Source organism: Somniosus microcephalus, chromosome 9 (assembly GCF_052327205.1).
Source record: "Somniosus microcephalus isolate GS21.2 chromosome 9, FLI_Smic_1.0, whole genome shotgun sequence".
Lineage (NCBI taxonomy): Eukaryota > Metazoa > Chordata > Chondrichthyes > Squaliformes > Somniosidae > Somniosus > Somniosus microcephalus.
In genome coordinates this window covers 233918157-233941025 of record NC_140995.1, presented here as the reverse complement: position 1 = coordinate 233941025, position 22869 = coordinate 233918157, and the positions used below count along the sequence as shown (strand labels likewise).

Genomic DNA, 22869 nt, shown 5'->3' with positions numbered 1-22869 from the left:
GGTCTCTTGGCTTGTTGGTAATAGTAGAGTGAGGGATATGCCGGGCCATGAGGTTACAGATTGTGGTGGAATACAATTCTGCTGCAGCTGATGGCCCACAGCGCCTCATGGATGCCCAGTTTTGAGCTGCTAGATCTGTTCTGAATCTATCCCATTTAGCACGGTGGTAGTGCACACAACACGATGGAGGGTGTCCTCAGTGTGAAGACGGGACTTCGTCTCCACAATGACTGTGCGGTGGTCACTGCTACCAATACGGTCATGGACAGATGCATCTGCGACAGGTAGATTGATGAGGTCAAGTAGGTTTTTCCCTCGTGTTGGTTCTCTCACCACCTGTCGCAGGCCCAGACTGGCAGTTATGTCCTTCAGGACTCGGCCAGCTCGGTCAGTAGTGGTGCTACTGAGCCACTCTTGGTGATGGACATTGAAGTCCCCCACCCAGAGTACATTCTGTGCCCTTGCTACTCTCAGTGCTTCTTCCAAGTGGTGTTCAACATGGAGGAGTACTGATTCATCAGCTGAGGGAGAGTGGTAGGTGGTAATCAGCAGGAGGTTTCCTTGCCCATGCTTGACCTGAAGCCGTGAGACTTCATGGGGCCCGGAGTCAATGTTGAGGACTCCCAGGGCCACTCCTTCCCGACTGTATACCACTGTGCCACCATCCCTGGTGGGTCTGTCCTTCCGGTGGGACAGGACAAACCCAGGGATGGTGATGGAGGAGTTTGGGACATTGGCTGAAAGGTATGATTCTGTGAGTATGACTATGTCAGGCTGTTGCTTGACTAGTCTGTGGGACAGCTCTCCCAATTTTGGCACAAGTCCCCAGATGTTGGTGAGGAGGACTTTGCAGGGTCGACTGGACTGGGTGTGCCATTGCCGTGTCCGTAGCCAGTGCCAAGGTTGATGCCAGGTGGTCCATCCGGTTTCATTCTTAAAAATTCTTCAAAAAGTACTTCATTGGCTGTAAAGCGCTTTGAGACATCCGGTGGTCATGAAAGGCGCTATATAAATGTAAGTCTTTCTTTCTTTAGGTGGTAGAGGTCGTGGGTTTGGGAGGTGCTGCCGAAGAAGCCTTGGTGAGTTACTGCCGTGCATTTTTTAGATGGTAAATAGTAATAATTGTAGATAGTAATTCGTTAGAAAAAGGTGTAGTGCCAGAGGACTGGCGGATAGCTAACGTAATACGTAATTTAAGAAGAGAGCTAGAACATGTCCAGGGAACTATAGACCAGTCAGCTTAACATCGGTGGTAAGAAAAATAATGGAATCCCTACTAAAGGAGAAAATAGAAGAACATCTAGAAACGAAAATTATAATAATAAATAGGCAGCATGGATTTCAAAAGGGAATGTCTTGCTTAACCAACGTAAATGAATTTTTTGAAGAGGTAACAGAGAGAGTAGACAAGGGTAATGCAGTAAATGTAATTTATCTAAATTTTCAAAAGGCCTTCGATAAGGTACCGCATAATAGACTGATGAGTAAGGTCAGGGAATGCGGAGTCAGGGGACAAGTAGCAGAATGGATAGCTAACTGGCTTCAAGACAAAAAGCAGAGAGTAGGGGTAAAGGGTAGCTATTCAGAGTGGCAGAAGGTGGGTAGTGGTGTTCCACAAGGATCAGTGCTGGGAAGTGGTGTTCCACAAGGATCAGTGCTGGGAAGTGGTGTTCCACAAGGATCAGTGCTGGGAAGTGGTGTTCCACAAGGATCAGTGCTGGGACCACTGTTCACAATTTATATTAATGATTTAGACTTTGGCATCAAAAACACAATTTCTAAATTTGCGGATGACACCAAATTGGGGGGCATAGCCAATACTGAGGAGGACTGCAACAAGTTACAAAATTAATAAACTTGCAGAATGGACATATAACTGGTAAATTAAATTCAGCACAGATAAATGTGAGGTATTACATTTGGTAAGAAAAATAGGGAGGTCACATTATACTTGGAAAATAGGAATCTAGATGGGGTAGAGGAGCAAAGGGAACCAGGAGTACAAATACACAAATCACTAAAAGTATCGACGCAGGTTAACAAGGCCATAAAAAAAGCAAACCAAGCACTAGGGTTTATTTCTAGAGGTATAGAATTGAAAAGTAGTGAAGTTATGCTAAACCTGTATCGAACCTTGGTTAGACCACACTTGGAGTACTGTGTGCAATTCTGGTCCCCATATTATAAAAAGGATATAGAGGCACTGGAGAGGGTGCAGAGGAGATTTATAAGGATGATGATACCAGGAGTGCGAGGGTACACCTATCAGGAAAGGATGAACAAGCTGGGTCTCTTTTCTCTTGAAAAGGGAAGGCTGAGGGGTGATCTAATAGAGGTCTTTATTGCTAGAGTAGATACAGAGAGAGTGTTTCCACTTTTGGGGAAGAGCAAAACTAGAGGCCATCAAAATAAGAGAGTCACCAAAAAATCAAATAGGGAATTCAGAAGAAACTTCTTTACCCAGAGAATGTGGAACTCGCTGCCACAGGGAGTGGTTGAAGCGAATAGTATAGATGCATTTAAGGGGCAGTTAGATAAGCATATGAGGGAGAAGGGAATAGAGGGTTATGCTGATAGGGTTAGGTGAGGAAAGACGGGAGGAGGTTCGAGTGGAGCATAAACACCTGCATAGGCTGGTTGGGCCGAATGGCCTGTTTCTGTGCTGTATATCCTATGTAATCCAATAAATGACAGCTTGTTAAAATTAAGGATTTAAAAGTGGACACAATGGCTCCGTGTGTTACTGAGCCACAGAAAACAAAGACGGTTCAATGTTTGATCCCCAGTCCATGCGGAGGTAACTGATTTTGCTTTGCCAATGTTGAATTGCAAGAAATTCTGGCTCACCCACAACTATTACTCTGTGGGATGGCGTTTTGAAGTTCCTGTAATGGCCTAATGGGTAAATGTGCCGGCTGGTCCAATCCTCAGCCTGAGGTAGCAGTAGTGCCGCTATTGCTGCCTTCAGTGCTCCTGAACTGGGGAGGGAAGAAATCAGCAATAGTTCTCACTCATGATCATCATGCAGTGACTCACACGGGAAAGTGCAAGTATGTAGTGCAGATGTCAAAGATGAGGAAGGCATTTCAACCGATTTAGCTCCGCCTTCTACAGAAACATACAATCCCATCCCCCATCACAGTGTCTACGTGCCTCCTAAATAATGCCAGCATTTTTGCCTCCACTGCCCTATCAGGAAGACTATTCTGTTACATTTCCAGCTTTTTCCAGTTCTGATGAAGGGTCCCAGACCTGAAACGTTAACTCTGTTTCTCTCTCCACGGATGCTGCCTGGCCTGCTGAGTATTTCCAGCATTTTCTGTTGTTATTTCAGACTATTCCAGGCATTAGTCTCTCTCTGTGAAGAAGGGCTTCCTGACATCAGTACTAAACTTGTCTGATTGGGATTAACCTTTTCTATTCCACTTAATATCTTTGTGACAAAAATGTAATATTTACCTATATTCCATTTTTAAACTTATATTTTGGACTGCTTGAAACAGCTTGTGAGGAGTTAACACCGATGGTCATCCAGAGCATCTTATTAGCAGAAAGCTATCAGCTCAGAACAATTGAGTTGTCTGGGCCCACATAACGATGATCTAAAGTGTTAATTGATTAATCAGCCTTGTGCGCTATTATTTGTAATCTCAAACATCTTATAGTGTTGTCAAAGAAGGCCCACTGTGTCCCGCAGAAATATTCTGGGACATCTTGTTTAATGTGTCATTCTATTTAATTCTCCCAGCATGAAACACCAAGTGTTGCTTAGGACTGTCAGATATACAGCGTCAGTCCCTGGGGATTTATTCACTTTGAGGCGTTTAAGCCTTTCTGGGACACCCATGCAGAAGCTGTCCATGTCAGGTGAGGCCAAGATAGGGCTCAGGCAGGATGCTCCCAATAATCAACCAGCTTGCCGGCCTCCCTATCTGGATATACATGAAGAAAGGTGCAGTGGGTGAGATATCAGAGGGCGCTCAGTGCTTGTGGAATTACCCAAGCGTCAGTCAACACCTTCAAAGTGAGGAGGGCAGAAAATTGGAGAAATCAAAAAAGCTTCTGAGCTCACAGATTTTCTTCCACGTGATTTCTGGATTCACTTGCTGATAGAATTAGGCTGCCATCAAGGAGGTTTGCAGCAATCTTTAGTATTTCATATCACTTTGTGCTAAATGGCATTTCTCCTGTGTGTGAAGTAATGTAACGATGATATAAAAGGTATTGTTACGATAATGTAAGGATAATGTAACGGTAATACTAAGATGCTCTTGCCTTCCATCTATGAGTAGCGGATGGGTGATAAACTCTTGCATGAAAGTTCCCCGAGAGTTCAGATCCAACTCTGTCCAATAAACAAGATAATGCTCGAAGTTAGATGGCATTATGTTCAGCCAAATATATAAATGCAACTGTACTTTTAAATTGACACATATACACAAGAAAGATAGAAAGAGGAAGTGCACAATAGAAAGAAGTACAAAAGTGGATGAGGGGTTTTGATAGAGTAGATAGTTAGAATCTCTTTCCACTGGCAGGAGGGTCGGTAACCAGAGGACACAGATTTAAGATAATTGGCAAAAGAACCAGAGGGGAGATGAGAATTTTTTTACGCAGCAAGTTGTTACGATCTGGAATGCTCTGTCTGAAAGGGCGATGGAAGCAGATTCAATAGTAACTTTCAAAAGGGAATTGGATAAATACTTGAAAAGAAAACTTTTGTAGAGCTATGGGGCAAGAGCAGGGGAGTGGGACTAATTGGAGAGCTCTTTACAGAGCAGGCACAGGCACGATTCGCCGAATGGCCTTGTTCTATGCTGTACGACACTTGATTCTATATATAGATAAACCTAGGCAAGAGAGGAGGAAGGAAGACAGAACAAAATAATCAGAAACACGCAAGTAAAGAATTACAGAGGTAATACAGGTTGCTTCCGACTGAAGGCTGCAGGGAGCAGGTGGTGCTCAATCCAATAAGATGCTACACCAAGAAAGCAGTTACTAAAAATAAAGAACTTGCATTATATAATGCCATACAGGGTGTCCCAAAGCACTTCAGAGCCAAGTACTTTTGAATGTCAGTCACTATTGCAATGTACGGATGTGCATAACAAGATCCCACGAACAGCAATGAGATAAACGATTAGAGAATGTGTTTTAGTAGTGCCTTAAGATATTTTGCTGCAAGAGTACTTCATGAAAGTGTCAGCTTAGATTATGTACACGTGTCTCCGGAGTAAGGCATGAACCCACAATCTTCTGACTCAGAAGTGAGAGTACTGTCACTGAGCCCGGTACTGTCACTGAGCCCGGTACTGTCACTGAGCCCAGTACTGTCACTGAGCCCAGTACTGTCACTGAGCCCGGTACTGTCACTGAGCCCGGTACTGTCACTGAGCCCGGTACTGTCACTGAGCCCGGTACTGTCACTGAGCCCAGTACTGTCACTGAGCCCAGTACTGTCACTGAGCCCAGTACTGTCTCTGAGCCCAGTACTGTCACTGAGCCCAGTACTGTCACTGAGTCCGGTACTGTCACTGAGCCCAGTACTGTCACTGAGCCCAGTACTGTCACTGAGCCCAGTACTGTCTCTGAGCCCAGTACTGTCACTGAGCCCAGTACTGTCTCTGAGCCCAGTACTGTCACTGAGTCCAGTACTGTCACTGAGCCCAGTACTGTCACTGAGCCCGGTACTGTCTCTGTGTCCAGTACTGTCACTGAGCCCAGGACTGTCACTGAGCCTAGTACTGTCACTGAGTCCAGTACTGTCACTGAGCCCAGTACTGTCACTGAGCCCGGTACTGTCACTGAGCCCGGTACTGTCACTGAGCCCGGTACTGTCACTTAGCCGGGTACTGTCACTGAGCCCGGTACTGTCACCGAGCCCGGTACTGTCACCGAGCCCGGTACTGTCACTGAGCCCAGTACTGTCACCGAGCCCAGTACTGTCACTGAGCCCAGTACTGTCACTGAGTCCAGTACTGTCACTGAGCCCGGTACTGTCACTGAGCCCGGTACTGTCACTGACTCCAGTACTGTCACTGAGCCCTGTAGTATCACTGAGTCCAGGACTGTCACTGAGTCCAGTCCTGTCACTGAGCCCGGTACTGTCACTGAGCCCGATACTGTCACTGAGCCCGGGACTGTCACTGAGCCCGGTACTGTCACTGAGTCCAGTACTGTCACTGAGCCCAGTACTATCACTGAGCTCGGTACTGTCACTGAGTCCGGTCCTGTCACTGTGCCCAGTACTGTCACTGAGCTCGGTACTGTCACTGAGTCCGGTCCTGTCACTGTGCCCAGTACTGTCACTGAGCCCAGTACTGTCACTGAGTCCAGTACTGTCACTGAGCCCGGTATTGTCACTGAGCCCAGTACTGTCACTGAGTCCGGTACTGTCACTGAGCCCGGTACTGTCACTGAGCCCGGTACTGTCACTGAGTCCGGTACTGTCACTGAGCCCAGTACTGTCACTGAGCCCGGTACTGTCACTGAGTCCGGTACTGTCACTGAGCCCAGTACTGTCACTGAGCCCAGTACTGTCACTGAGCCCGGTACTGTCACTGAGCCCAGTACTGTCACTGAGCCCGGTACTGTCTCTGAGCCCAGTACTGTCACTGAGCCCGGTACTGTCACTGAGTCCAGTACTGTCACTGAGCCCGGTACTGTCACTGAGCCCGGTACTGTCACTGAGCCCGGTACCGTCACTGAGCCCGGTACCGTCACCGAGCCCGGTACCGTCACCGAGCCCGGTACTGTCACTGAGCCCACTACTGTCACCGAGCCCAGTACTGTCACTGAGTCCAGTACTGTCACTGAGTCCAGTACTGTCACTGAGCCCAGTACTGTCACTGAGCCCGGTACAGTCACTGAGCCCAGTACTGTCACTGAGTCCAGTACTGTCACTGAGTCCAGTACTGTCACTGAGCCCAGTACAGTCACTGAGCCCGGTACTGTCACTGAGCCCGGTACTGTCGCCGAGCCCGGTACTGTCGCCGAGCCCGGTACTGTCGCCGAGCCCAGTACTGTCAGTGAGTCCAGTAATGTCACTGAGCGCAGTACTGTCACTGTGCCCAGTACTGTCACTGAGCCCAGTACTGTCACTGAGCCCGGTACTGTCACTGAGCCCGGTACTGTCACTGAGCCCGGTACTGTCACCGAGCCCAGTACTGTCACCGAGCCCAGTACTGTCACTGAGTCCGGTACTGTCACTGAGTCCGGTACTGTCACTGAGCCCGGTACTGTCACTGAGCCCGGTACTGTCACTGAGTGCAGTACTGTCACTGGGCCCAGTTCTGTCACTGAGCCCACTACTGTCACTGAGCCCGGTACTGTCGCCGAGCCCGGTACTGTCACCGAGTCCAGTACTGTCACTGAGTCCAGTACTGTCACTGAGCCCGGTACTGTCGCCGAGCCCGGTACTGTCGCCGTGCCCGGTACTGTCGCCGAGCCCGGTACTGTCGCCGAGCCCGGTACTGTCGCCGAGCCCGGTACTGTCGCCGAGCCCGGTACTGTCGCCGAGCCCAGTACTGTCAGTGAGTCCAGTAATGTCACTGAGCGCAGTACTGTCACTCAGCCCAGTACTGTCACTGAGCCCAGCACTGTCACTGAGCCCGGTACTGTCACCGAGCCCGGTACTGTCACTGAGCCCAGTACTGTCACCGAGCCCGGTCCTGTCACTGAGCCCAGTACTGTCACTGAGCCCAGTACTGTCACCGAGCCCAGTACTGTCACCAAGCCCAGTACTGTCATCGAGCCCGGTACTGTCACTGAGCCCGGTACTGTCACTGAGCCCGGTACTGTCACTGAGCCCGGTACTGTCACTGAGCCCGGTACTGTCACTGAGTCCGGTACTGTCACTGAGCCCGGTACTGTCACTGAGCCCGGTACTGTCATTGAGCCCGGTACTGTCGCTGAGCCCGGTACTGTCGCTGAGTCCGGTACTGTCACTGAGTCCGGTACTGTCACTGAGCCCGGTACTGTCACCGAGCCCAGTACTGTCACTGAGTCCAGTACTGTCACTGAGTCCAGTACTGTCACTGAGTCCGGTACTGTCACCGAGCCCGGTACTGTCACCGAGTCCGGTACTGACACCGAGCCCAGTACTGACACCGAGCCCAGTACTGTCACCGAGCCCAGTGCTGTCACCGAGCCCAGTACTGTCACTGAGCCCAGTACTGTCACTGAGTCCAGTACTGTCACCGAGCCCGGTACTGTCACTGAGCCCGGTACTGACACTGAGCCCGGTACTGTCACTGAGTCCAGTACTGTCAATGAGCCCGGTACTGTCACGGAGCCCGGTACTGTCACAGAGTCCAGTACTGTCAATGAGCCCGGTACTGTCACGGAGCCCGGTACTGTCACTGAGCCCGGTACTGTCACTGAGTCCAGTACTGTCACTGAGCCCAGTACTGTCACTGAGCCCAGTACTGTCACTGAGCCCAGTACTGTCACTGAGTCCAGTACTGTCACTGAGCCCAGTACTGTCACTGAGCCCGGTCCTGTCACTGAGCCCGGTACTGTCACTGAGTCCAGCACTGTCACTGAGTCCAGTACTGTCACTGAGCCCAGTACTGTCACTGAGCCCGGTACTGTCACTGAGCCCAGTACTGTCACTGAGCCCGGTACTGTCACTGAGCCCAGTACTGTCACTGAGCCCGGTACTGTCACTGAGCCCAGTACTGTCACTGAGCCCGGTACGGTCACTGAGTCCAGTACTGTCACTGAGTCCGGTACTGTCACTGAGCCCAGTACTGTCACTGAGCCCGGTACTGTCACTGAGCCCGGTACGGTCACTGAGTCCAGTACTGTCACTGAGTCCAGTGCTGTCACTGAGCCCGGTACTGTCACAGAGCCCGGTACTGTCACTGAACCCGGTACTGTCACTGAGCCCGGTACTGTCACTGAGCCGGGTACAGTCACTGAGCCCGGTACTGTCACTGAGTCCAGTACTGTCACTGAGCCCAGTACTGTCACTGAGCCCAGTACTGTCACTGAGCCCAGTACTGTCACTGAGCCCAGTACTGTCAATGAGCCCAGTACTGTCACTGAGTCCAGTACTGTCACTGAGCCCAGTACTGTCACTGAGTCCAGTACTGTCACTGTGCCCAGTACTGTCACTGAGCCCAGTACTGTCACTGAGCCCAGTACTGTCACTGAGCCCAGTACTGTCAATGAGTCCAGTACTGTCACTGTGCCCAGTACTGTCACTGAGCCCAGTACTGTCACTGAGCCCAGTACTGTCACTGAGCCCGGTACTGTCACTGAGCCCGGTACTGTCACTGTGCCCAGTACTGTCACTGAGCCCAGTACTGTCACTGAGCCCAGTACTGTCACTGAGCCCAGTACTGTCACTGAGCCCGATACTGTCACTGAGCCCGGGACTGTCACTGAGCCCGGTACTGTCACTGAGTCCAGTACTGTCACTGAGCCCAGTACTATCACTGAGCTCGGTACTGTCACTGAGTCCGGTCCTGTCACTGTGCCCAGTACTGTCACTGAGCTCGGTACTGTCACTGAGTCCGGTCCTGTCACTGTGCCCAGTACTGTCACTGAGCCCAGTACTGTCACTGAGTCCAGTACTGTCACTGAGCCCGGTATTGTCACTGAGCCCAGTACTGTCACTGAGTCCGGTACTGTCACTGAGCCCGGTACTGTCACTGAGCCCGGTACTGTCACTGAGCCCGGTACTGTCACTGAGCCCGGTACTGTCACTGAGCCCAGTACTGTCACTGAGCCCGGTACTGTCACTGTGCCCCGTACTGTCACTGAGCCCGGTACTGTCACTGAGTCCGGTACTGTCACTGAGCCCAGTACTGTCACTGAGCCCGGTACTGTCACTGAGTCCGGTACTGTCACTGAGCCCAGTACTGTCACTGAGCCCAGTACTGTCACTGAGCCCGGTACTGTCACTGAGCCCAGTACTGTCACTGAGCCCGGTACTGTCTCTGAGCCCAGTACTGTCACTGAGCCCGGTACTGTCACTGAGTCCAGTACTGTCACTGAGCCCGGTACTGTCACTGAGCCCGGTACTGTCACTGAGCCCGGTACCGTCACTGAGCCCGGTACCGTCACCGAGCCCGGTACCGTCACCGAGCCCGGTACTGTCACTGAGCCCACTACTGTCACCGAGCCCAGTACTGTCACTGAGTCCAGTACTGTCACTGAGTCCAGTACTGTCACTGAGCCCAGTACTGTCACTGAGCCCGGTACAGTCACTGAGCCCAGTACTGTCACTGAGTCCAGTACTGTCACTGAGTCCAGTACTGTCACTGAGCCCAGTACAGTCACTGAGCCCGGTACTGTCGCTGAGCCCGGTACTGTCGCCGAGCCCGGTACTGTCGCCGAGCCCGGTACTGTCGCCGAGCCCGGTACTGTCGCCGAGCCCAGTACTGTCAGTGAGTCCAGTAATGTCACTGAGCGCAGTACTGTCACTGTGCCCAGTACTGTCACTGAGCCCAGTACTGTCACTGAGCCCGGTACTGTCACTGAGCCCGGTACTGTCACTGAGCCCGGTACTGTCACCGAGCCCAGTACTGTCACCGAGCCCAGTACTGTCACTGAGTCCGGTACTGTCACTGAGCCCGGTACTGTCACTGAGCCCGGTACTGTCACTGAGTGCAGTACTGTCAGTGGGCCCAGTTCTGTCACTGAGCCCACTACTGTCACTGAGCCCGGTACTGTCGCCGAGCCCGGTACTGTCACCGAGTCCAGTACTGTCACTGAGTCCAGTACTGTCACTGAGCCCGGTACTGTCGCCGAGCCCGGTACTGTCGCCGTGCCCGGTACTGTCGCCGAGCCCGGTACTGTCGCCGAGCCCGGTACTGTCGCCGAGCCCGGTACTGTCGCCGAGCCCGGTACTGTCGCCGAGCCCAGTACTGTCAGTGAGTCCAGTAATGTCACTGAGCGCAGTACTGTCACTCAGCCCAGTACTGTCACTGAGCCCGGCACTGTCACTGAGCCCGGTACTGTCACCGAGCCCGGTACTGTCACTGAGCCCAGTACTGTCACCGAGCCCGGTCCTGTCACTGAGCCCAGTACTGTCACTGAGCCCAGTACTGTCACCGAGCCCAGTACTGTCACCAAGCCCAGTACTGTCATCGAGCCCGGTACTGTCACTGAGCCCGGTACTGTCACTGAGCCCGGTACTGTCACTGAGCCCGGTACTGTCACTGAGCCCGGTACTGTCACTGAGTCCGGTACTGTCACTGAGCCCGGTACTGTCACTGAGCCCGGTACTGTCATTGAGCCCGGTACTGTCGCTGAGTCCGGTACTGTCACTGAGTCCGGTACTGTCACTGAGCCCGGTACTGTCACCGAGCCCAGTACTGTCACTGAGTCCAGTACTGTCACTGAGTCCAGTACTGTCACTGAGTCCGGTACTGTCACCGAGCCCGGTACTGTCACCGAGTCCGGTACTGACACCGAGCCCAGTACTGACACCGAGCCCAGTACTGTCACCGAGCCCAGTGCTGTCACCGAGCCCAGTACTGTCACTGAGCCCAGTACTGTCACTGAGTCCAGTACTGTCACCGAGCCCGGTACTGTCACTGAGCCCGGTACTGACACTGAGCCCGGTACTGTCACTGAGTCCAGTACTGTCAATGAGCCCGGTACTGTCACGGAGCCCGGTACTGTCACAGAGTCCAGTACTGTCAATGAGCCCGGTACTGTCACGGAGCCCGGTACTGTCACTGAGCCCGGTACTGTCACTGAGTCCAGTACTGTCACTGAGCCCAGTACTGTCACTGAGCCCAGTACTGTCACTGAGCCCAGTACTGTCACTGAGTCCAGTACTGTCACTGAGCCCAGTACTGTCACTGAGCCCGGTCCTGTCACTGAGCCCGGTACTGTCACTGAGTCCAGCACTGTCACTGAGTCCAGTACTGTCACTGAGCCCAGTACTGTCACTGAGCCCGGTACTGTCACTGAGCCCGGTACTGTCACTGAGCCCGGTACTGTCACTGAGCCCAGTACTGTCACTGAGCCCGGTACTGTCACTGAGCCCAGTACTGTCACTGAGCCCGGTACGGTCACTGAGTCCAGTACTGTCACTGAGTCCGGTACTGTCACTGAGCCCAGTACTGTCACTGAGCCCAGTACTGTCACTGAGCCCGGTACGGTCACTGAGTCCAGTACTGTCACTGAGTCCAGTGCTGTCACTGAGCCCGGTACTGTCACAGAGCCCGGTACTGTCACTGAACCCGGTACTGTCACTGAGCCCGGTACTGTCACTGAGCCGGGTACAGTCACTGAGCCCGGTACTGTCACTGAGTCCAGTACTGTCACTGAGCCCAGTACTGTCACTGAGCCCAGTACTGTCACTGAGCCCAGTACTGTCACTGAGCCCAGTACTGTCAATGAGCCCAGTACTGTCACTGAGTCCAGTACTGTCACTGAGCCCAGTACTGTCACTGAGTCCAGTACTGTCACTGTGCCCAGTACTGTCACTGAGCCCAGTACTGTCACTGAGCCCAGTACTGTCACTGAGCCCAGTACTGTCAATGAGTCCAGTACTGTCACTGTGCCCAGTACTGTCACTGAGCCCAGTACTGTCACTGAGCCCAGTACTGTCACTGAGCCCGGTACTGTCACTGAGCCCGGTACTGTCACTGTGCCCAGTACTGTCACTGAGCCCAGTACTGTCACTGAGCCCAGTACTGTCACTGAGCCCAGTACTGTCACTGAGCCCGGTACTGTCACTGAGTCCAGTACTGTCACTGTGCCCAGTACTGTCACTGAGTCCAGTACTGTCACTGTGCCCAGTACTGTCACTGAGCCCAGTACTGTCACTGAGCCCAGTACTGTCACTGAGCCCGGTACTGTCACTGAGTCCAGTACTGTCACTGTGCCCAATACTGTCACTGAGCCCAGTACTGTCACTGAGCCCAGTACTGTCACTGAGCCCAGTACTGTCAATGAGCCCAGTACTGTCACTGAGTCCAGTACTGTCACTGAGTCCAGTACTGTCACTGAGTCCGGTACTGTCACTGAGTCCAGTACTGTCACTGAGTCCAGTACTGTCACTGAGCTCAGTACTGTCACTGAGCCCAGTACTGTCACTGAGCCCGGTCCTGTCACTGAGCCCGGTACTGTCACTGAGCCCGGTACTGTCACTGAGCCCTGTACTGTCACTGAGCCCGGTCCTGTCACTGAGCCCAGTACTGTCACTGAGTCCAGCACTGTCACTGAGCCCGGTACTGTCACTGAGTCCAGTACTGTCACTGAGCCCAGTACTGTCACTGAGCCCAGTCCTGTCACTGAGCCCAGTACTGTCACTGAGTTCAGTGCTGTCACAGAGCCCGGTACTGTCACTGAGCCCAGTACTGTCACTGAGTCCAGTACTGTCACTGAGTCCAGTACTGTCACTGAGTCCGGAACTGTCACTGAGCCCGGTACTGTCACTGAGCCCGGTACTGTCACTGAGCCCGGTACTGTCACTGAGTCCGGGACTGTAACTGTGTCCAGTTTTGTCACTGAGCCCGGTACTGTCACCGAGTCCGGGACTGTCACCGAGCCCGGTACTGTCACCGAGCCCAGTACTATCACCGAGTCCGGTACTGTCGCCGAGTCCGGTGCTGTCGCCGAGTCCGGTGCTGTCGCCGAGCCCGGTGCTGTCGCCGAGCCCGGTGCTGTCGCCGAGCCCAGTGCTGTCGCCGAGCCCAGTACTGTCACCGAGCCCAGTACTGTCACCGAGCCCAGTACTGTCACTGTGCCCAGTACTGTCACTGAGCCCAGTACTGTCACTGAGCCCGGGACTGTCACTGAGCCCGGTATTGTCACTGAGGCCGGTACTGTCACTGAGCCCGGTACTGTCACTGAGCCCGGTACTGTCACTGAGCCCGGTACTGTCACTGAGCCCGGTACTGTCACTGAGCCCGGTACTGTCACTGTGCCCTGTACTGTCACTGAGCCCAGTACTGTCACTGAGTCCGGTACTGTCACTGAGCCCAGTACTGTCACTGAGCCCACTACTGTCACTGTGCCCTGTACTGTCACTGAGCCCAGTACTGTCACTGAGTCCGGTACTGTCACTGAGCCCAGTACTGTCACTGAGCCCAGTACTGTCACCGAGCCCGGTACTGTCACCGAGTCCAGTACTGTCACCGAGCCCAGTACTGTCAGTGAGCCCAGTGCTGTCACTGAGTCCAGTACTGTCACTGAGTCCAGTACTGTCACTGAGCCCGGTACTGTCACTGAGTCCGGTACTGTCACTGAGTCCAGTACCGTCACTGAGTCCAGTAGTGTCACTGAGCCCGGTACTGTCACTGAGCCCAGTACTGTCACTGAGTCCGGTACTGTCACTGAGCCCGGTACTGTCACTGAGTCCAGTACTGTCACTGAGCCCGGTACTGTCACTGAGTCCGGTATTGTAACTGAGTCCGGTACTGTCACTGAGCCCGGTACTGTCACTGAGCCCGGTACTGTCACTGAGCCCGGTACTGTCACTGAGCCCGGTACTGTCGCTGAGCCCGGTACTGTCGCTGAGCCCGGTACTGTCACTGAACCCAGTACTGTCACTGACCCGGGTACTGTCACTGAGTCCAGTACTGTCACTGAGTCCAGTCCTGTCACTGAGCCCAGTACTGTCACTGAGCCCAGTACTGTCACTGAGTCCAGTACTGTCGCTGAGCCCGGTACTGTCGCTGAGCCTGGTACTGTCACTGAGCCCGGTACTGTCACTGAGTCCAGTACTGTCAATGAGCCCGGTACTGTCACTGAGCCCAGTACTGTCACTGAGCCCAGTACTGTCACTGAGTCCAGTACTGTCACTGAGCCCAGTACTGTCACTGAGCCCGGAACTGTCACTGAGCCCAGTACTGTCACTGAGCCCGGTACTGTCACTGAGCCCAGTACTGTCACTGAGTCCAGTACTGTCACTGAGCCCGGTACTGTCACTGAGCCCGGTACTGTCACTGAGCCCGGTACTGTCACTGAGCCCACTACTGTCACTGAGCCTGGTACTGTCACTGAGCCCAGTACTGTCACTGAGCCCGGAACTGTCACTGAGCCCAGTACTGTCACTGAGCCCGGTACTGTCACTGTGCCCAGTACTGTCACTGAGCCCAGTACTGTCACTGAGCCCAGTACTGTCACTCAGCCCAGTACTGTCACTGAGCCCAGTACTGTCACTGAGCCCAGTACTGTCACTGAGTCCGGGACTGTCTCCGAGCCCAGTACTGTCACTGAGCCAGGTACTGTCACTGAGCCCAGTACTGTCACTGAGCTCGGTACTGTCACTGAGCCCGGTACTGTCGCTGAGTCCGGGACTGTCACTGTGCCCAGTACTGTCACTGAGTCCAGTACTGTCACTGAGTCCAGTACTGTCACTGAGTCCAGTACTGTCACTGAGTCCGGTACTGTCACTGAGTCCAGTACTGTCACTGAGTCCGGTACTGTCACTGAGTCCGGTACTGTCACTGAGCCCGGTACTGTCACTCAGCCCGGTACTGTCACCGAGTCCGGTACTGTCACCGAGCCCGGTACTATCGCCGAGTCCGGTACTGTCGCCGAGTCCGGTGCGGTCGCCGAGCCCGGTGCTGTCGCCGAGCCCGGTGCTGTCGCCGAGCCAGGTGCTGTCGCCGAGCCCTGTACTGTCGCCGAGCCCAGTACTGTCACCGAGCCCAGTACTGTCACTGTGCCCAGCACTGTCACTGAGCCCAGTACTGTCAGTGAGTCCAGTACTGTCACTGAGCCCAGTACTGTCACTGTGCCCAGTACTGTCACTGAGCCCGGTACTGTCACTGAGCCCGGTACTGTCACTGAGCCCGGTACTGTCACAGAGCCCGGTACTGTCACCGAGCCCAGTACTGTCACTGAGCCCAGTACTGTCACTGACCCGGGGACTGTCACTGAGTCCAGTACTGTCACTGAGTCCAGTCCTGTCACTGAGCCCAGTACTGTCACTGAGCCCAGTACTGTCACTGAGTCCAGTGCTGTCGCTGAGCCCGGTACTGTCGCTGAGCCCAGTACTGTCACTGAGCCCGGTACTGTCACCGAGTCCAGTACTGTCACTGAGCCCGGTACTGTCACTGAGCCCGGTACTGTCACTGAGTCCAGTACTGTCACTGAGCCCGGTACTGTCACTGAGCCCAGTACTGTCACTGAGCCCAGTCCTGTCACTGAGCCCAGTACTGTCACTGAGCCCGGTACTGTCACTGAGCCCAGTACTGTCACTGAGCCCGGTACTGTCACTGAGTCCAGTACTGTCACTGAGCCCGGTACTGTCACTGAGCCCGGTACTGTCGCTGAGCCCGGTACTGTCGCTGAGCCCGGTACTGTCGCCGAGCCCGGTACTGTCACCGAGCCCGGTACTGCCACCGAGCCCAGTACTGTCACTGTGCCCAGTACTGTCACTGAGCCCAGTACTGTCAGTGAGTCCTGTAGTGTCACTGAGCCCGGTACTGTCACTGAGCCCGGTACTGTCACTGAGCCCGGTACTGTCACTGAGCCCGGGACTGTCACTGAGCCCAGTACTGTCACTCTGCCCATTACTGTCACTGTGCCCATTACTGTCACTGTGCCCCGTACTGTCACTGAGCCCAGTACTGTCACTGAGTCCAGTACTGTCACTGAGCCCAGTACTGTCACTGAGTTCAGTACTGTCACTGAGCCCGGTACTGTCACTGAGTCCAGTACTTTCACTGAGTCCAGTACTGTCACTGAGTCCAGTACTGTCACTGAGCACAGTACTGTCACTGAGCCCAGTACTGTCACTGAGTCCAGTACTGTCACTGAGCCCAGTACAGTCACTGTGTCCAGTACTGTCACAGAGCCCGGTACTGTCACTGAGCCCAGTACTGTCACTGTGCCCAGTACTGTCACTGAGCCCAGTGCTGTCACTGAGCCCAGTACTGTCACTGTGTCCAGTACTGTCACAGAGCCCGGTACTGTCACTGAGTCCAGTACTGTCACTGAGCCCAGTACAGTCACTGTGTCCAGTACTGTCACAGAGCCCGGTACTGTCACTGAGCCCAGTACTGTCACTGTGCCCAGTACTGTCACTGAGCCCAGTGCTGTCACTGAGCCCAGTACTGTCACTGTGCCCAGTACTGTCACTGAGCCCGGTACTGTCACTGAGCCCAGTATTTCACTGAGCCCAGTACTGTCACTGTGCCCAGTACTGTCACTGAGCCCGGTACTGTCACTGAGCCCAGAACTGTCACTGAGTCCAGTACTGTCAGTGAGTCCGGTACTGTCATTGAGCCCGGTACTGTCACTGAGCCCAGTACTGTCACCGAGCCCAGTACTGTCACTGTGCCCTGTACTGTCACCGAGCCCAGTACTGTCACTGAGTCCGGTACTGTCACCGAGCCCGGTACTGTCACTGAGTCCAGTACTGTTACTGAATCCAGTACTGTCACTGAGTCCAGTAGTGTCACTGAGCCCGGTACTGTCACTGAGTCCAGTACCGTCAGTGAGTCCAGTAGTGTCACTGAGCCCGGTACTGTCACTGAGCCCAGTACTGTCACTGAGTCCAGTACTGTCACTGAGCCCGGTACTGTCACTGAGCCCAGAACTGTCACTGAGTCCAGTACTGTCACTGAGCCCAGCACTGTCACTGAGCCCAGTACTGTCACTGAGCCCGGTACTGTCACTGAGCCCAGTACTGTCACCGAGCCCAGTACTGTCACTGAGCCCAGTACTGTCACTGAGCCCGGTACTGTCACTGAGCCCGGTACTGTCACTGAGCCCGGTACTGTCGCTGAGCCCGGTGCTGTCACTGAGCCCGGTACTGTTACTGAACCCAGTACTGTCACTGAGTCCAGTACTGTCACTGAGTCCAGTACTGTCACTGAGTCCAGTCCTGTCACTGAGTCCAGTACTGTCACTGAGTCCAGTACTGTCACTGAGCCCGGTACTGTCATGGAGCCCGGTACTGTCACTGAGTCCAGTACTGTCACGGAGCCCGGTACTGTCACGGAGCCCGGTACTGTCAATCAGCCCGGTACTGTCACGGAGCCCAGTACTGTCACTGACCCCGGTACTGTCACTGAGTCCAGTACTGTCACTGAGCCCGGTCCTGTCACTGAGTCCAGCACTGTCACTGAGTCCAGTACTGTCACTGAGTCCAGTACTGTCACTGAGCCCAGTCCTGTCACTGAGCCCAGTACTGTCACTGAGTCCAGTACTGTCACAGAGCCCGGTACTGTCACTGAGCCCAGTACTGTCACTGAGCCCAGTACTGTCACTGAGCCTGGTACTGTCGCTGAGCCCGGTACTGTCGCCGAGCCCGGTACTGTCACTGAGCCCGGTACTGTCACTGAGCCCGGTACTGTCACTGAGCCCGGTACTTTCACTGAGCCCGGTACTGTCACTGAGCCCGGGACTGTCACTGAGCCCAGTACTGTCACTGAGTCCAGCACTGTCACTGAGTCCAGTACTGTCACTGAGCCTAGTACTGTCACTGAGTCCAGAACTGTCACTGAGCCTAGTACTGTCACTCTGCCCATTACTGTCACTGTGCCCATTACTGTCACTGTGCCCCGTACTGTCACTGAGCCCAGTACTGTCACTGAGTCCAGTACTGTCACTGAGCCCATTACTGTCACTGAGCCCAGTACTGTCACTGAGCCCGGTACTGTCACTGAGCCCAGTACTGTCACTGAGTCCAGTACTGTCACTGAGCCCGGTACTGTCACTGTGCCCAGTACTGTCACTGAGCCCGATACTGTCACTGAGCCCAGTACTGTCACTGAGTCCAGTACTGTCACTGAGTCCGGTACTGTCACTGAGCCCAGTACTGTCACTGAGTCCAGTCCTGTCACTGAGCCCGGTACTGTCACTGTGCCCAGTACTGTCACTGAGCCCAGTACTGTCACTGAGCCCAGTACTGTCACTGAGCCCAGTACTGTCATTGAGCCCGGTACTGTCACGGAGCCCAGTACTGTCACTGAGTCCAGTACTGTCACTGAGTCCGGTACTGTCACTGAGTCCAGCACTGTCACTGAGCTCAGTACTGTCACTGAGCCCAGTACTGTCACTGAGCCCGGTCCTGTCACTGAGCCCGGTACTGTCACTGAGCCCGGTACTGTCACTGAGCCCTGTACTGTCACTGAGCCCGGTCCTGTCACTGAGCCCAGTACTGTCACTGAGTCCAGCACTGTCACTGAGCCCAGTACTGTCACTGAGTCCAGTACTGTCACTGAGCCCGGTACTGTCACTGAGTCCAGTACTGTCACTGAGCCCAGTACTGTCACTGAGCCCAGTCCTGTCACTGAGCCCAGTACTGTCACTGAGTTCAGTGCTGTCACAGAGCCCGGTACTGTCACTGAGCCCAGTACTGTCACTGAGTCCAGTACTGTCACTGAGTCCAGTACTGTCACTGAGTCCGGAACTGTCACTGAGCCCGGTACTGTCACTGAGCCCGGTACTGTCACTGAGCCCGGTACTGTCACTGAGCCCGGTACTGTCACTGAGTCCGGGACTGTAACTGTGTCCAGTTTTGTCACTGAGCCCGGTACTGTCACCGAGTCCAGTACTGTCACTGAGCCCATTACTGTCACCGAGCCCAGTACTATCACCGAGTCCGGTACTGTCGCCGAGTCCGGTACTGTCGCCGAGTCCGGTGCTGTCGCCGAGCCCGGTGCTGTCGCCGAGCCCGGTGCTGTCGCCGAGCCCAGTGCTGTCGCCGAGCCCAGTACTGTCACCGAGCCCAGTACTGTCACCGAGCCCAGTACTGTCACTGAGCCCAGTACTGTCACTGAGCCCGGGACTGTCACTGAGCCCGGTATTGTCACTGAGGCCGGTACTGTCACTGAGCCCGGTACTGTCACTGAGCCCGGTACTGTCACTGAGCCCGGTACTGTCACTGAGCCCGGTACTGTCACTGAGCCCGGTACTGTCACTGTGCCCTGTACTGTCACTGAGCCCAGTACTGTCACTGAGTCCGGTACTGTCACTGAGCCCAGTACTGTCACTGAGCCCACTACTGTCACTGTGCCCTGTACTGTCACTGAGCCCAGTACTGTCACTGAGTCCGGTACTGTCACTGAGCCCAGTACTGTCACTGAGCCCAGTACTGTCACCGAGCCCGGTATTGTCACCGAGTCCAGTACTGTCACCGAGCCCAGTACTGTCAGTGAGCCCAGTGCTGTCACTGAGTCCAGTACTGTCACTGAGTCCAGTACTGTCACTGAGCCCGGTACTGTCACTGAGTCCGGTACTGTCACTGAGTCCAGTACCGTCACTGAGTCCAGTAGTGTCACTGAGCCCGGTACTGTCACTGAGCCCGGTACTGTCACTGAGTCCGGTACTGTCACTGAGCCCGGTACTGTCACTGAGTCCAGTACTGTCACTGAGCCCGGTACTGTCACTGAGTCCGGTATTGTAACTGAGTCCGGTACTGTCACTGAGCCCGGTACTGTCACTGAGCCCGGTACTGTCACTGAGCCCGGTACTGTCACTGAGCCCGGTACTGTCGCTGAGCCCGGTACTGTCGCTGAGCCCGGTACTGTCACTGAACCCAGTACTGTCACTGACCCGGGTACTGTCACTGAGTCCAGTACTGTCACTGAGTCCAGTCCTGTCACTGAGCCCAGTACTGTCACTGAGCCCAGTACTGTCACTGAGTCCAGTACTGTCGCTGAGCCCGGTACTGTCGCTGAGCCTGGTACTGTCACTGAGCCCGGTACTGTCACTGAGTCCAGTACTGTCAATGAGCCCGGTACTGTCACTGAGCCCAGTACTGTCACTGAGCCCAGTACTGTCACTGAGTCCAGTACTGTCACTGAGCCCAGTACTGTCACTGAGCCCGGAACTGTCACTGAGCCCAGTACTGTCACTGAGCCCGGTACTGTCACTGAGCCCAGTACTGTCACTGAGTCCGGTACTGTCACTGAGCCCGGTACTGTCACTGAGCCCGGTACTGTCACTGAGCCCGGTACTGTCACTGAGCCCAGTACTGTCACTGAGTCCAGTACTGTCACTGAGCCCAGTACAGTCACTGTGTCCAGTACTGTCACAGAGCCCGGTACTGTCACTGAGTCCAGTACTGTCACAGAGCCCGGTACTGTCACTGAGCCCAGTACTGTCACTGAGTCCAGTACTGTCACTGAGTCCAGTACTGTCACTGTGTCCAGTACTGTCACTGAGCCCGGTACTGTCACTGAGCCCGGTACTGTCATTGAGCCCGGTACTGTCGCTGAGCCCGGTACTGTCGCCGAGCCCGGTACTGTCACCGAGCCCGGTACTGTCACCGAGCCCGGTACTGTCACCGAGCCCGGGACTGTCACCGAGCCCGGGACTGTCACCGAGCCCGGTACTGTCACTGAGCCCGCTACTGCCACTGAGCCCAGTACTGTCACTGAGCCCAGTACTGTCACTGAGTCCAGTACTGTCACTGAGCCCAGTACAGTCACTGAGCCCGGTACTGTCACTGAGCCCGGTACTGTCACTGAGCCCAGTACTGTCACTGAGCCCAGTACTGTCACTGAGCCCAGTACTGTCACTGAGCCCAGTGCTGTCACTGAGTCCAGTACTGTCACTGAGCCCAGTACTGTCACTGAGCCCCGTACTGTCACTGAGCCCGGTACTGTCACTGAGCCCAGTACTGTCACTGAGTCCAGTACTGTCACTGAGTCCAGTGCTGTCACTGAGCCCCGTACTGTCACTGAGCCCGGTACTGTCACTGAGCCCGGTACTGTCACTGAGCCCAGTACTGTCACTGAGTCCAGTACTGTCACTGAGCCCAGTACTGTCACTGAGTCCAGTACTGTCACTGAGCCCCGTACTGTCACTGAGCCCGGTACTGTCACTGAGCCCGGTACTGTCACTGAGCCCAGTACTGTCACTGAGTCCAGTACTGTCACTGAGCCCAGTACTGTCACTGAGCCCGGTACTGTCACTGAGTCCAGTACTGTCACTGAGCCCAGTACTGTCACTGAGCCCAGTACTGTCACTGAGCCCGGTACTGTCACTGAGTCCAGTACTGTCACTGAGCCCGGTACTGTCACTGAGCCCGGTACTGTCACTGAGTCCAGTACTGTCATTGAGCCCGGTACTGTCACTGAGCCCGGTACTGTCACTGAGCCCGGTACTGTCACTGAACCCAGTACTGTCACTGAGTCCAGTCCTGTCACTGAGCCCGGTACTGTCGCTGAGCCCGGTACTGTCACTGAGTCCAGTACTGTCACTGAGCTCAGTACTGTCACTGAGTCCAGTACTGTCACTGAGTCCAGTACTGTCACTGAGCCCGGTCCTGTCACTGAGCCCAGTCCTGTCACTGAGCCCAGTCCTGTCACTGAGCCCAGTACTGTCACTGAGTCCAGTACTGTCACAGAGCCCGGTACTGTCACTGAGCCCAGTACTGTCACTGAGCCCGGTACTGTCACTGAGTCCAGTACTGTCACTGAGCCCGGTACTGTCACTGAGCCCGGTACTGTCACTGAGCCCGGTACTGTCGCTGAGCCCGGTACTGTCGCCGAGCCCGGTACTGTCACCGAGCCCGGTACTGTCACCGAGCCCGGTACTGTCACCGAGCCCGGGACTGTCACCGAGCCCGGGACTGTCACCGAGCCCGGTACTGTCACCGAGCCCGGTACTGCCACCGAGCCCAGTACTGTCACCGAGCCCAGTACTGTCACTGAGTCCAGTACTGTCACTGAGCCCAGTACAGTCACTGAGCCCAGTACTGTCACTGAGCCCAGTACAGTCACTGAGCCCAGTACAGTCACTGAGCCCAGTACTGTCACTGAGCCCAGTACAGTCACTGAGCCCGGTACTGTCACTGAGCCCGGTACTGTCACTGAGCCCAGTACTGTCACTGAGCCCAGTACTGTCACTGAGCCCAGTACTGTCACTGAGCCCAGTACTGTCACTGAGCCCAGTGCTGTCACTGAGTCCAGTACTGTCACTGAGCCCAGTACTGTC

The 22869-nt window shown here is 54.7% G+C and overlaps 1 protein-coding gene across 4 annotated transcripts in view; it reads right to left on the bottom strand.

The window, feature by feature from the left end:
• LOC147113128 (putative tubulin polyglutamylase ttll-15) overlaps positions 1 to 22869 on the bottom strand; it is a 223277-nt gene that overhangs the window by 75265 nt on the left and 125143 nt on the right. For all 4 annotated transcript variants that reach the window (XM_085998021.1, XM_085998022.1, XM_085998024.1 and 1 more), the window contains exon 6: positions 4276 to 4345. In XM_085998021.1, coding sequence (XP_085854147.1) covers positions 4276 to 4345 — 70 coding nt within the window. The remainder of the gene's footprint in view (positions 1 to 4275; positions 4346 to 22869) is intronic.